The sequence below is a fragment of the Cariama cristata genome, unplaced genomic scaffold (genome assembly GCF_000690535.1).
Source record: "Cariama cristata isolate BGI_N322 unplaced genomic scaffold, ASM69053v1 scaffold13701, whole genome shotgun sequence".
In the NCBI taxonomy this organism is placed as follows: Eukaryota; Metazoa; Chordata; class Aves; order Cariamiformes; family Cariamidae; genus Cariama; species Cariama cristata.
The window spans coordinates 1-15,829 of record NW_009599894.1 but is presented as its reverse complement, the minus strand read 5'-3'; the positions used below and the strand labels follow the sequence as shown (position 1 = coordinate 15,829).

The window sequence follows — 15,829 nt, the reverse complement described above, 5'->3', positions numbered from 1 at the left end:
CAGGAATACTACTGACGTTTCCTCACCAGGCTTCAGTTTGTATTACCTTAAGCAAATACTTACTACTGAAGCAAATGCCCAAGTCTCATTAAGTCAGGATATATGTAAAGGAGATATTCTGCTGCTAGTCTTGTATAAATTGCCAAAATACTTGAGGAGTTAATGCGCAGTTGATGTTCATTTTGATCTCCCATTTTTAATTTCCTATTTAGCTCTAATTCAAGAAAGTACTTAACCTTATGTTGTCCATCCATATTATGGACAAACTTAAATAGGATCTAATTTGGACTTAAGTGCAAGCTTATAGTGCAATACATGTTTCATTACGGTCCTAAATAAAGATTCTTCTTAAAATTGGGGCCTAAAATTGCTAGGATTTTTTTTTGTCTTACCTGTACAAAACCTCTATATTTTTATTTATTCTATAAAACATTCTTCTAACAAAAAAAAATATGCTTATTAACTGCTATTTTCTGTAAACATATAAGCAAAAATTATGGACTGGTAAAACCAGCTAGAGAATATTACAGGTGTTTGTTAGCTTTTCACTCGTGTTACCGCTATCGTAACCATATATTCTAATTTCTTTTTTGCTTGATATAACTGAGACTTTGCTTTACTGATCTACTTCATAAAACTTTCCAAACCTACACCCAGTCCTTTCTTTCTTTTTTAAGCAAAATTGAAGAGCACTGGGAAGTTAGTTTATACTGAATGACAGGTTGCCCCTACATCTTTATAGATGTAATGTAAACTAAAAGGGCAAGACTTGCAAAATGCTGTGAAGTCTGATATCAGAAGGTTTATGAAAAAAGATTTCATAAGTATTTTAAAGGTGATTTAGGTTGTGGCCTTGGTACATTATCCTATGCAGAAATGCATTGTCCTACACATTTTACATTATTTCAACATTATGGTATCGTCAAGAGAGGCTGTATGTTAACATGTCTCTAACAAATGCTCAGAACCACTCCCAGCCCCTGCCAAATTGAACTGAAACTAGCTGGTTAGTTGTTCTCAGGCTTGGATTTTTGTTGTTGAAAAAATGTGAGCATTTTTAAAATCCATTAGGTTGGTTTTGATTTCTGAGATAATAACAAAAATAGTTTTATGCTTTGGGATATTTCAATGAATAGAAAGAATCCAGAATATCACTGAAATATTTTTAAATTAAATTTGGCATGTGTATTCTGTAAGAAGTGTGTGCTTGGCAAAGTGTGGAAAATTCTGGAAATCATAATATGAATATAAAATCTACACAAATGGTCTATCTTATTAAACTTTTTTTTTACGTTAGGCACAGCGTTCTTATTTATGTGTATGCATATCTATATATGTTGATATTTACCTATGCTTTGAAATCAGCGTGCTTGTGTTTATTTGCATTATTACACATTTAAACAAATGCATTTAATGCATCTATTTGAATGTGATGCATTGTATACATGTGAGAACATTAGTGTTTTAATGAAAGAAACAAAAGACTAAACACATTATGGCTAAGATTTTCTTATTTACAAAAGTTATGTGATTAAAAGTTATGGTCCCCGCAGCATTTTAAATACAATTACAAAAGTATGAAAACCAAAATACTAGTCTACACTGTAAAGAAATTATTAAAGAACCATCATGCTCGTTATGGGGTTCATAAATTTAAATTTCCTACTGTGAGTATATGTAAAACCTCAACCATAACAATAATTCGGTTTTTTGCGTTTGATTTATAATTTTAGAGTGTATTGTGCATGTTGAAATGTGATTTAGAGGAAGAGGAATTATTCTGAGAAACAAACCAACTAATTAAGTAGGATCGTGTTTCTACATTGCCAAGTACAATACTTGTTCCTAAACACGTTATGAAGATGAAACATATTTATATCTACATGTATTTTATCTCAGGGAGTCAACTACTTTATGTCCAAGGGCATACTAGATGATTCGCCAAAAGAAATAGCTAAGTTTATCTTTTGCACAAGAACACTAAACTGGAAGAAGCTGAGAATCTACCTTGATGAAAGGTAATTTGAATTTCTCTTGTACATTTGAATTTCTCTTGAGACATTTCCTCAATGCACCACACCATTCAACAATGTTTGGCTTGTATTGATATAAATTTAAAGACATAAAAATGCAAGAAAAGGCAACTAAGTTAATGCTGCTGCTGAATCTGAACGGTTATTCAGTTCAAGTATTTATGTGACTGGAACAATCACTAAGAACCCCTGAAAATACTCCCTATAACTAGTAAATCTCACGTCCTGTGCTTTTTCTGCATTTTTGCAGTTCTGGGCATAAATGGTTTTGAAGTTATAGTGAGCATTTAAACTGCAGAGGGTAATCTTTGTGCTGTATGACATTCAGATTTTACAGATATTGTGCTGCTTTTGACGAGGTTTCTTTTTTTCCTATCTACTATGGATGTTAGTCAGAAAAAACAGTTATCCCTTTACCAAGTGATGATAGCTTTTCAACTAATCTTGGATGATCTGACCATTGTTTGGTTGTGTGATATTTCTCGAACGGACATCACACCCACCTCCTGAGATGCAGTGGAGCATCCTCATGGAGTCAGCATGAGCTGCAGCCGGGAACTGCCTGCTCTTCCACCTCCACGGTGCTTTCTCTTGTGCTGCGGGCTACCTTCAGGCTGGGATAGTACAGTATCAGGGAAGCGGAGCACCAACATATCCAAGAGGAGTTGAAAGAGGAGGAGAATAATGACTAGACCTAAATAGGAAGAGCAAAGGGACAGCAGCAGCGCTGCCAGCAGGAACCCTCTCCTGCTTTTCATCCTCCTCAGCCCGTACCACTAAAGGAATAAAAGGAGTAATTCTGTGGTGTTATCACCACTGACGGCCCTGTGCTGTAAAACTTTGGATTATCCATTTTTTTGGCAATAGAAAAAAATACAAAACCATTTAACAGACAAGATTGCAAGTTAATATCAGCAACCCCTACTGCCATTCGTTGTCCCTTCGTAAACAGAGTGTAATAAGGCACAAAAAATAAAAAATAGGTTTCTAAATTTTGAAACTCCCCTCTTAGTACTAAAATGTTTAATAGAAGGGATAAACATACCAGAGTATTCTTTGGTTCACTTCAAATTTGCTTCCAAATTTCCTTCAGATGTCTTTTGCACATCTGTTCGTGTAGGCTGCTCTGAATCCTTCAGATGTTTCTGTGTTCAGTGGGAAACACTTGAGAGCATTGCACCCTGATGGACTTTTCGTGAGCAGATTTTATCTAGCCGAAGCCTGTTTTTAACAAGATACTCCTGTACCAGCTTCTACTTAGGCACCAAAATGTGTGACACACATGAATCTATTCCCTTTACTGTCTTTTTTATGGCTTTGCCAGACAGTTTAAAGGAAGTGAAGCCTCTATATAGACTATGATTGAATATGCATATAAAGAAATTTAGAACACTGATTAATGTACATTTTTATAGTACTTGGCTACTACAGTAAGTGGCTGAAGAACAGGTGTTTGTATTACCTTTGTGCTAATTTTCTTTGTCTTTCAGTGAAAAAACAAAGTTCATAAACTATTCTAAAGCTTTCATTTTTATTTTTAAAACCTACATTTTTGTATTTAAACAGCAAAAAGAAACTTGTCTAATTATGTGGGATTTTATTCTACCAGGCGAGATGTTTTGGATGACCTTGTGACGCTGCACAACTTCAGAAATCAGTTCTTGCCAAATGCACTGAGAGAGTTCTTCAGACACATTCACGCTCCCGAGGAGCGTGGGGAGTACCTCGAGACTCTCATAACAAAGTTCTCTCACAGATTCTGTGCTTGTAACCCAGATTTGATGAGAGAGCTTGGCCTTAGCCCTGGTAAGCAAAAAAGAGCTTTGATTCAGTGGATCAGTCTTTGTATTTCTGGGTGATGCTACTGTTTTAAAATCAGCGCCTAAAGAAGTATTTCGGAAAGTACAAACATGGCTTGGGAAGGTTCAGTATACAGGCGTCAACCCACTCAGGTTGAAAAAAAAAACAAACCACAACACAAAAATAACCTCCAGGTTCTTTTCTTAGACCTAGCTGATAAGTGGGGTTTATGTTCATGTTATCTTTCCTTCACTTTTGTCTGTGCTTAAGCTCTGTAGTATCGCCAAGTTCCCTCTTGCAAAGACTTACGCGCTTAACATTTTACCCTGTGGATAGTCCCGCAGAAATGAGAGGGAATTTTGAGCCTCGCTCAAGTTAACAAGCGTTTCTGTTTGGCTGGGGGGGAGCCAGTTTTCAGCAGTGGGACAGCTTACATATTTAAAGATAAGCTTTAGCAGGACATTGGCCTTAGTTTACAAAAACTTCAAGAATCTGTTTAAAGGAATGTGCATAAAGCCCTTACTGACTTTTGGATAATGGAGAAATATCAAGAGATTTGTAAATGCTCGTTTGGCAATGCGCTGACATTATCACTTTGAAAATTGCTATATTAAATTTTATTTCACTGGGATACCCTTTTGAGTCATTATATATGTGTGTGTGTGTATATATATATAATTATAAGCCCAGATGATGAAAACTGTAAGGTTCTTGGACAGGGAACAATATTTTTAATGATCACAGTTTCCTTCTTAATTTGTTTTTATTTATTCTCTTTTGTCTAGATGCAGTTTATGTACTATGTTACTCTTTGATTCTACTTTCCATTGATCTAACAAGCCCTCACGTGAAGAACAAAATGTCAAAGAGGGAATTCATCCGAAATACACGACGAGCTGCACAGAATATTAGTGAAGATTTTGTAGGGCACCTTTATGACAACATCTACCTTATTGGCCACGTGGCTGCCTAAAAGCACAATTTGCTAGCACTTAAAATTTGTAATTTTCAAAACCTACATCAATTCAAGAAATTAATTATTTTGTAGAGATGGGGGTTATTTTAGTGCTGGTCATTCTAACCTCTGTATGCAATCAGAGTTTGTGTGCGTGTAAGTGTGTGTATGTGTAAACTACCTTTTCTATCTATTTACCATGGGAACGGAAGAATTGGGAGATTTGGTTTTCATCATTTTTTTAGTTTTGCACAAAACAATGCCATTAGTCTGACACAGCCGTTTACGAATGTTAAACTGACATTACAGTCTAAGCTGACAAAGTGGTGAACTTGTGCATTAGGTCTGCTTGAAACTTTAGTAAGTTCGTTCTTTTTAGATTACCATGTAATGTGTATATATTTAACTAAAGAGATTTCTAATCATAATTATTTTATTGGAAAATATTTTAACTAAAATTTCTCCTTTTAGCTCTTAAAATAGTGCTGTACTTCTTTCTTTTGCATTTTTTACCATGCTGACTACCTCAGATACCTAAATTAGAGAAACATTGGTCTGAATGCTACAATAAAGTTTATTCTAGGAGATGACAGAACACTTGTGAAATGTCTAAGCTGATACTTAATACTAGGTTGACTAACATGAATTAGCATATTGCCAATCTGCTCTTTACTCCATTTTAGAGAAGATGACCAGCTCTGTTTTGGATGAACCCTGATGTCATATAGGGATAGCCTATATGGTGCAGCTTACCCAAACAGTTTTAACCTATATTGCAGCCACTAGTTACTGGGGACGTGGGACAACTATAATCATCTATTCAGCGTGGTAAGCAATGAAAAATCTCCACCAGGAAAGCGGCTAACGTGTTGCTGCTCTCAGCTGCTTCCCTTGGTCTAGAAGTGTCGATGATGGAAATGCCCAGGCAAATACATACCAGATGACTCGTTGCTGAAGCTGTTAAAATCTGACTGCAAGATTAGAGCAGTGACTGTGCGGGACTGGAGAGCTGCCTCAGACTCAGACACCGAATTACTCTTTCCAAATCTGTCATGGAGCTAGATTTTAAATAGTTCTGGGTTTATGAAAATACTTCAAAAATGGTTTCGGTCAGGTTGTGTCTTACGTTTTCTGAACTGTGTAGAATATTAGCAGTGCAACTGCCGTGCATGTGCAGGAACCGAATGAGGAGCTGCCTGGTTTTTGTTCAGATAACTCGCAGAGCAGTGCTTTTCTTAAACTGACATGACATGTAGTTGAAATCAGAGCTGTTCCTGATTATGTTTGTTTACATAATATTCAGCTATCGCTAGCATCTGGATTCATTATGGTAACAAGCAGATTTATCCTTTTTCCTTACCACACCATCAGGTGAGGTAGGAAGATATTCTTTGTTCTGTTTTAAAAATTAATTTGATTTTTTTTACGTAGGAAGCCTACGGCAGAGCCAGGAATTGAATGCAGGTCATACTCCTCATAGGCACGCACTGTGCCCGCCCTGCTGCTTTCCCTTTGGCACCTGTGGGGTGTTACATTTCTCTTAGATACGAGAAGAGTGATGACAATGGCAGTCCACGTAAGGGCTACATAAATCACAGGGAGAAAAAAATGTAGCTACTGCTGCTATTTCAAGTGTTCAGTACGTTTTGTTTATAGCTCTGGTCCACATGCAAAAACGCACCCAGAAAAAGTTGTATTTATTATGTACCTTTAATCAAGCGTAAATGCCATTTGTGTCTGTGTAGCGCACACAGCCACAGCCAGGAGCCAGAAGTACTGCAGCTGTCTGCCAGACAGGTTTTGCAATATCACTCCCCTCTCTCAGGATAACTTCTCATCACTTCACCATGTGTCGTTTCATGTATTTCAGAAAGCCCAAGGATGCATTCTGCAGTGATCAATTAATCTCAAACACAAATAAGGAGTATACAGTATGTTGGGGAGCTTTGTTTAAAGCACAGGTATCTGATCCTGGGCTGGGGGGGGGTGGTGGAAAAAAAGGAGACATGTTGGCAAACTTTTAACATCATCTGTAAAACCAACAATACAGGATAAGCGTCTCTGTGCTCCTTAAAGTGATCTTACGTGAAGACCGCAGAATATGGCTTTCTAGAAAACACTCCTCAGAAATTACACACTTAAAAAGAAGAATTCAGTGAATTTTGAAATGACAACTAACCTTATCAGGAACTGTTTTTCTTCTCAAACCACAAATGCAGAGTGAGGCTTAATTCTCTTCTGACTGGTATTTATGTTGACATTAGTGATACTGGGTTTGATTTTGCACTGATACGAGAGTACAAATTGTTCATCTGCATTTCTCTTAATTTCCAGTTACTCTCGGTTCCCATCCTCAAACAGATACAGAACAAAGCCTCCAGGCAGAGAAGCACATGTCTTTTCTGGAATAGATGAGTACATCTATTAACAAGGTTTAGAAAGCTTCAAGGCTGGTGTAACAGCCAAGAAGATAAATTAGAAACAGGATGATATGGTTAAAAGTTTCCATAAGACGCAAGTCCCGGAGAAAAGAAAAGAAAACCAAACTCCAATCTCATACAGATAACGACATCTGATCTTCCCCAGAGGACTCTGACCAGTGTTAGATGGTTCATGCCCAACTCGTGCCGTACGTTACGTTACTAACGCGGAGCAGAACAGAAAAGAACAAACGCAGCACGCCAAATGTGAATTCCCTTAGAGGTAACCAAGAAACAAAAAATTACAATAGACATTTCTTCTGTCCTCTTTTCTTTTGAAGTTTGAGTCTTTCTCCAGAGTGGCAGAGAAGTAATTTTTTGCATTTTAAGAATCTAGACTTTTCACAAAGTTAGGCAATTTTTCTGTCTCAAAAGAAAAAAAAAACATCTTAGGCAGGTGTAACAATGCTTTTGCAAAGTGAGAAAGATAAATTTTGACTTCTCTGAGTCAGCCTCCAGAAGCCCTCTGGAAACAACGTTTTTGGCAGTGCCTTCTTCAATGCACTACCGGTGCCTCCACGTGCCTTTTAAAAGAAACTAGTGATGGATACTTCATTGATCCAGGTGTCACTGAATGATGTCATGTGGAAATAGCTACTTGAGCAAGCACTTCAAGATAGAGGATCCCACGCCTGATGATATGAGCACGATCATACTTGTAACTGCAAAGAGATTCCCCAGCTCCTGTGATTCCACCAGCGCACGTCCCTTGAGCTTTGGCGATGGGATGCTGCCTTCACACTGACTGTCCGCAGCACGGGAGGAAGAACGGAGCCTGCAGCGCAGCCCCTGCAAACACCAGTTAGGCTGTCCTAACAGACGCTGAAGTCGGGTTCTCAAGTGCTCACAGATGAGACAGAAGGACAGCTGTTCTTTGTTCACGTAGGGGAAATGAGTGTACCTCTGTCCACGTAAAGTGTCACATAATACAGCTCATTTCTGCCCATACTGAATTCTGAGGCTCTGACTGCATTTAGGCAAGGAATATGGCATATATTACATGTTCGAGTGGTTTAGTTATAGACAGCGATACTCCGATACTCTACATTTTCTCAAAACTATTTCTGTCTTGAATACTTTCCGTTCGTACTCTAAACAAGAGACTTACACAGCTTTGGCTTTTTAAAATAAATCAAAGCTACTTCAACATATAAAAGCCCAAACAATTGTAAGTTAGAGGCACGTTTGTCAATTTTGAAGCAGGCAAGAAATTCGCATTCAGGGGTGGGGGGTGGGGGGAAATCCATTTGTTCTCTACAACCTTTCCCTCCCAACCCCCACTCTGGAAAAAGAAAAAAGTATAAACACTTTCAAAACAGACATTTAGGAAAATAAGCTGTCTAGCTGAGCAAATAAACGTTTCTATTCCCTCTTCAGTATACTGCAGTTTATTAATGTTCTTTACATAAACAAATTTATCACCAGGAATTGCTCTCCGTTGAAGTGGTAATAGTTTTGTTCTCTGCGTAAGGTTGTCATTGTGCAATCTGGTATTTTTGATAGTTCTGTTTCTTGAAAACAAGTATTAAATTATTTTAAGCACTTAGGCAAAATTGAGGTATACCTACTTGATCATGTGAAAATGTCAAAATAGCAGTATTAAGTATTTAGAAAAGTCAGATTTACTTGCCTTATATTGGACTAGGATTTTTTTTTCTTTTCACATATTTCACGTAAGTATCAAAACTAATAAACATTAAGGCCGATGACTTGTTCTCTGCCATTGTAAAATCTACCACTCTAATCTCAAAAGCACTATTAAAATGGACAAAGGACAGACTCAAAGGATTTCCTGTGTCTCCCATAGGCACATCATGGTTTCATTTTGCCTTAAGGAGAAATAATATACAAACTTTTATAATCTACATATAATAGTGATTTTGGTAAGATTAACATTTTATGTGCTCTTCTAATATTATTTAGCAGATGTTAAAAGTTAAGACTTACCATACGACGTGTGTAATTCCATCATAACCAGATAGCTAGGAGTAGTTACAGAAACGAACGTGTATATAAAAAGCTTCAAAGAGGTCGCATCGTGCCTTCATCACTTCAGGGCTTTTGCTGACCGCAATGTTAGTAAATTTGCAGTTCTCCTTTCTCATTCACATGGGCAAGCTTAGAGAAGAGATGGATTAGAAAATATTTACACAGAATACTTCCATTCCCTATGTGAAGTTCTTCTTGCATTAAGAAGGAACTTTTTGTATTTACTTTATAATTTAGAAAAGCAAAAAACTACAGTTCATTGAAAGAATGAAAAGGCTCTAATCTTCAGATACGTCGCTCGCTCATAGCAGCTCATACAGAAAACGAGCAAAAAGTACTTTTCAGATTTCTAGCAATCCAACAAATGCGTTATTTTTTTAAGTTTAAAACCCCTACTTATTGAGTATGTGTACATGACAGAAATCAAGCCTATTTATGCGAAAGCAGCATGCTCAGGATACCAGTTCTTTTCAGAGAGAGTATTCATTTGTAAAAGTTAGCTTTCTTCTTGGCAGCATTGGAGAGGAATGTTGGATTTAATTTAAAATGATTAATGAGATTTTGTCAGACTCCCTGCCTTTACCACCACTGCAGTTTGTCAGCACAACAACCTGGGGAACCCGGACGCCGCTCTGTCGCCCAAAACAGCTTTCCAGGAAAAAATAAACCTGAGTAACTAGTGCCAGGTACACGTCAATGGTATTGTCTTTCAGCTGCTGAGAGTTTAACCCTGAAGTTGGGTCATTTACACGTTCTGAGGAAGTGAACCTCATTCGTTATCTCAATAGTCTGGTTTTGACAGTGGATACCGGTATAAACGCAAGTTTTCGGAGCAGGCGTAGCCTTTGTTATTAGCAGACGAGAAATTCTTTAAAAAGAAAAACAAAAATAATCAAAGCGCCTCCAGGTAAGTTTTTCTGGGGAAAGACCATCTACACAACCTGCCTCCTCTTTGGCTGCGTTCTGTTCCGTTCCGAGCTCGTCCTCTGAGCCCCGTGCACAGGGAGAGGCTGCTGAGCCACCGGGAACGCTCCGCGGGCTTGGGCTGGGCGCGTCCACCTGCATACCTATGCTAACAGCCAAAACCAAACAAGTCCGCAGTACTCTTCGTATGTAACTGTAACGTACAAAAAAGCAATTCTTTCGACATGTAAGGTAGATAGTGAAAATGGTGTTCAATTTTTTGGACTTTCTTACTTTCCTCATGGAAATTTATTTTGTTGGGCTACAGCACGTAATACACGAGAACTGAAAAGACGACTTTAATTTCAAAAGCAGCCTTCCCCTTCCAAGCAAACCTGTGCCTGCCTGTGCTGCACGAGTCTCTCTGCGGTCACGTTACCCTGCATCACCAAACTGACCTTGGTTCCCTCCTGCGGGCCCCTTCCTACATCAGTTCTGGCTGCTAACTCAGTACTCGGCAGCCCAAAAGTCCCGCAAGGCTTCTCAGAGGTGGAGGCGGTGGAAAAGACGTGGTGCGGCTCCGCTACCCCTGGCCGCACACCTTCTTTACGGGGCATGACGCCGCAGGTATTCTTTGCGTGACTTCTATCTTGGCCTTTTCTTAGGCGTTAAAAAAAAGTGTTTTCACAACTGCTGCGGTTTCGTTGTCTTCACATCCAGAATTCAGGCTAATTTGTCATAGCGACATGAAACACAATGGAATTGAAATACATTTTTTATAACTGGAGAACTTTTTATACTTACTTGCTTTCTGCAGCATTAATCACCTGTGCGACAAATCAAACTAGGAAATCGCAGAACTGCACTCAGGGTGCTTCTCCGTGACAGTCAAGATCCTGCATTTTTTCACACTAAATGTAACTTCTTAAATCTATATTCCACTTGGAAATTTATATCAATAAATGTCTTTGTTACTGTTCCACCCTGTCTAAAGTTTGACAGTACTATTTCTGATGTCTACTAGCAAAAGTTAGTTTTGTTGGGTTGTTTTTTTTTTTTCCCCCGGCATAGCAGCAAAATTTACAGTAGATAACACAACATTCATCTGTCACAGTAAAAATATGATCAAAAAATGCTTGAATCTTTTTTCCCTATATGTAAGGTTTAGATATGTAACAAAATACAGGTGTCACATGACTAGCAATCAGCTTTTGTTCAAACTTTTTTTCAGCTTTTTAAAAATGAATGCATTAATATATTATTTCCTTTTCTTGGTATTAAGTGTTCACAACGTACATTCCGCTGCATAACAAGTGCTGAAAATCACAGCGTCTAAAGGCCTAATTTGAAGATTTTGACGGTACATAGATAGACATTGTGGTGACTTCCTATATAAAGTAGATTTTATTTAAAATCATAAAGACCCTGAAATGTATTGAGAATTCTTTTAAATGAGCAGTACTTAGTAGTATTACGTTAAATTGTTAAACTTAAATCAAGATTTATGGGCTGGGTCTAAAGACACAAGGGAAGGAGAGCCAAAGGAAGACATTTTCTTTGATAAGGCTTTTCATTAAAGCTACAATTTTCATAGTTTTAATGCAGACGGAGGCAGAAGTTTTGAAGGGGTGAGATCAGTGGTTTCAGGAAGAGGATACCTGGTCCCAGCCGTGCTGGTTGTTCCTCCTCCTCCTCCTCCTCCCTGGGGTGCCCACCGCCCCAGCCTTCCTGCCCGGCCGGCCGCGGCAGGACTGAGCACAGCCTGCCCTTCCAGCCCCCAAAACAGGACATCGGCGGGCTGGAAGCTTCTTATTTTTTAAAAGATAAAGTGTTCTCCGTAACTTCTTAGCACTGGTTAAGTAACAGAAACAAAAGAAATCAGCACTTAAGATGTACTCTCCACGAGTGTCGATACTGTTGAAGTACAGACAGTTGTTCTCTTGCACTAGAGAAATGGAAAAGGACGCCCGTGCTGCCAATCATACAGCTTTATGTCATTAACTTCAATCTCACAATTATTCCAAAATCATCCTCAATTTAATTCCACAGATGCTGATTAACGATCTTTAGTCTATTTTAGGAGTTGTTTGCTACAGACTTAAACTAAGCACAATTTTACATAGACTATGAGCTTACACTTACCTGCGTTACCCTTACAGCACACCTAACAAGATACGCCCTCGTAAAATTCTGTCCCCGCCACTGTCAAAAGCAACTCGCATCAAGTCAGGATGTCATTACAGTTTGGAAGAAGCAAAAGCTCAGAAGTATCTTTAATGCCTCACCTGCCGACAGACCCATGGTCTCAGCACGCTGTTTAAGCTGATAAATGTCACTGTGTTATCAATTGGGACATAGCAGCATTCTCCAATCTTTCTGCATAACCTAGTCTCAATAAAGAAGAGAAACAAAAGCAGGCTGACTCTCCGAAGGCTTTACGCTTACTACAGGCAGTGCAAGTAATACTGTTACTTAATACAGGTACTGCTTTAGTGAAAAAGCATTTAACCTCAGAAAAAAGAGAAATAGTAAAAGTCAATGCCCATGATGCACAGGAGATCTGTAAAATAAATGCTTCTCAGAGTCCCAACCTTACAGGCATAGGAGAATATTGGTCTAAACGAAAGGTGTCTCACTTTTAGTAACCATAGAATCATTATGGTTGGAAGAGACCTCAAAAATCATCAAGTCCAACCGTATACCTGATGCCACCCTGTCCACTAAACCATGTCTTGAAGTACCACGTCTAAACATTTTTTGAACACCTCCAGGGATGGTGACTCCACCACCTCCCTGGGGAGCCCATTCCAATGCCTAACGACTCTGACAGTGAAGAAGTTTTTTCTAAGGTCCAGCCTGAACCTCCCCTGGCGCAACTTGAGACCGTTTCCTCTTGTCCTATCGCTAGTTACCGGGGAGAAGAGCCCAACCCCCACCTCGCTACACCCTCCTTTCAGGTAGTTGTAGAGGGTGATCAGGTCTCCCCTCGGCCTCCTCTTCTCCAGACTAAACAACCCCAGCTCCCTCAGCCGCTCCTCATAAGGCTTTTTCTCCAGGCCCTTCACCAGCTTTGTTGCCCTTCTCTGGACACGCTCCAGCAGCTCAATGTCCTTCTTGTAGTGAGGGGCCCAAAACTGAACACAGGATTCGAGGTGCGGCAAATCTATAACCTATCTAATAATAATCTATCTAATCTATAATCTAATTTTCGCAAGCGGTGATTAAAGTGCCCTTTTGGTGTCCCCCCTCCCTTGAGGCCAGCTCCGAGGGTACAGGTGTACCGCGTCTTCTGGCAAAGGAGAATTTGTGTGTTTGTGGGCTGGCTGCTCTGGCCGGCACTTCTCACAAACAGACGTCGGTGAGGCAGTAGCGTTGTCATCAGAAGGAAGAGCTTCCAGAAAGAGATTTGTCACTTGCCCTACCACAAAGCTTAGAAGGTATGCTCCAAGGCCGATGAAAGCCAGCTTGGGTGAGAAGGGTTTTTATACCGTCAGGTACGTGTATCGTGTACCTCTCTCCCACTTTCCTCCTTTTTCACTTTCTTCACATCCAAAAAAATCTTGTTTATAATCATTCTTAACAACCATTTATCTTGGGGGAGGGGGGAAAAAAAAAAAAAAAAAAAAAGACAGACTGCGAATCTTTGAGGGTAAAAAGTGTGAGCTTTCACAGGTTTTCCATAACATTAAAATGCCATTCCTGTGGTTGCCAAGAATTTTGCCAATAAAGACTGTGAACTTCATGTGAGCCTGAACTGATCCACTGAGAGAAGAGAGTCACCTTACAATTACCACCCCAGAAGGTTAGAACGTGGGATTGGTGTTCCCGTGCTGACAAAAATATCACTGACATCAAAGTTATTAAATATTTACAGCGTCTTCACCTACTATTTTAATTACTGTCATTTATTTCATGTACTATTTTAAGTGGAAATTGCCAATTAATACTTTTATCCCTCATTGCGTCTGTCTTATCTGCCACAGATGAAGACAACTTTCTGTGAAAGGACTCCATAATACGTTGCTATAGAAAATAATACACCAGGCTCACAAGAATAAAACTTTGACAGATGACGCTCTCACGGACATGGTGATAAGGATAAACCGTTATATAAAAATGAAAACAGCCTTTAAGCGAGTGATCCAGTCTGTTTTAAACACAAGTCCTTACAGGGAGGGTCGCAGATGTAAGCAGATGGACAACCCAATCCCTGTTCCGCTCGCGATACACATCTTTAAACACGTGCGTTCACGTTTTGGAGGAGCTAATGAAACCAACTTCCCACACCACGTAAGCCTGTTAGGACCCAGCCAGCTTGAAAGGGCAGCACCAAAACCCACTGTCCTGACACGAGTAGTATCTGGCTCAGGCTCCTTTTTGTTTCAACAGACAACCACGGAGTGAAAGCGAGTTTAATACCAAGTTTATTCTTGATAGGAAAACTTGCACAACAAATGCAGTAATTGCAACAAAAGAAAAAACATGCTTGACAATGGCTCCATAGAGGTGATGCAGTCTCAAGGTCTCTCCTGGACAAACTCAGCCCTCTGCTCCCCAATTTTACAAGCTGCTTTGGCAGGTCCCACCCGTTGGGAAAAGCTCCCCTTGATTGTCTCTGCCAAAGCACAGCTTCTGCTCGCGGAGCCTCAGCCCCCCCCAGCAGCCCAGGGCTTCCCTGGTGCTCGCTACCCAGAAGAAGGGGTCGCAGCTTCGCATCGGGGCAACACCAGAACCACCACCCACCGTTTCCGCAGCACCAGCCGCTTCTCCGGTTCAGTGAAACTCCTACTTTACACCAGCTCAGAATCTGCCCTTCTCTTTTAAGTCTGGAAACTTGATTTTCTCCTACCTTGCTATGTAACCGTTCGCTCTGCGTTACTGGGATGCTTCTGATCTGTTGTGCTCTTCGTGCTGCGGATTCCTTGTTCGCACATGTCCTCCTGCAAGGAAAGGACTTGGTGTCAGAAAGAGAGGGCACAAACTGCACAGAGCTCTCACTATCAAAAGATCATAAAAAAAAAAAAAAAACAGTGCATTTGCAAGGACCTGTCTCTGGATACAAGTATGTTTCAAATTAAAGTAAGACTAGAAATGACTGCCACAGAAAGAATACTCCGCTGACCAGAAAATCTGGTAAACTCATGTCTTTTCCAGATATATCTATTACATCGTATTTTAAACTGACCAGGCTTCATGCTTTTCAGCCACGTAGTCTTGAAATTGTGTCCCTGACTACAATAGGATTTTATTTTTTTTAAAGTCTTCAACTTGCTTAGACACTTCTTTCCTTACATTTCCCTTGTTGGTATTAAAACATACGACATCACCTAACTTCCTAACAACACCCACTACTTTTTCAGTGCGATTTCCTGACTTTGTGGGGATCTTTCTAGATAGTTTCTCTTAGAAAGGCTTATAGGATGGAGGAAAAAAAAAAAAGTGTAAATACTACAAAGTTGACAGGGTTTCTAATGTATGTATTTATGCCTTGTATATAGCCTAGGCTCCTGCTCCGCTTGCTTGCCAGGGTGATGGATTGCCTGCCTGCCTGCCGGGCCCCCAGCGATGTTTACAGAGCCCGGCGGGTCCCGCCGCGGTGCCGACCCGCAAACACCGACCCAGCTCCACCGCCCCCCACCGCAGGGAGGGCTCTTACGGCAGCCCTTCCT

General features: G+C 39.9%; 1 protein-coding gene across 1 annotated transcript in view; it reads left to right on the top strand.

The window, feature by feature from the left end:
- FBXO8 (F-box protein 8) overlaps window positions 1-5,270 on the top strand; it is a 13,632-nt gene extending 8,362 nt beyond the window's left edge. Inside the window, exons 3-5 of the mRNA XM_009709843.1 lie at window positions 1,900-2,018; window positions 3,643-3,839; window positions 4,619-5,270. Of these exons, the coding sequence (XP_009708145.1) occupies window positions 1,900-2,018; window positions 3,643-3,839; window positions 4,619-4,806 (504 nt within the window). The 3' untranslated portion in view covers window positions 4,807-5,270. The remainder of the gene's footprint in view (window positions 1-1,899; window positions 2,019-3,642; window positions 3,840-4,618) is intronic.
- The last annotated feature ends 10,559 nt before the right edge of the window (window positions 5,271-15,829 follow it).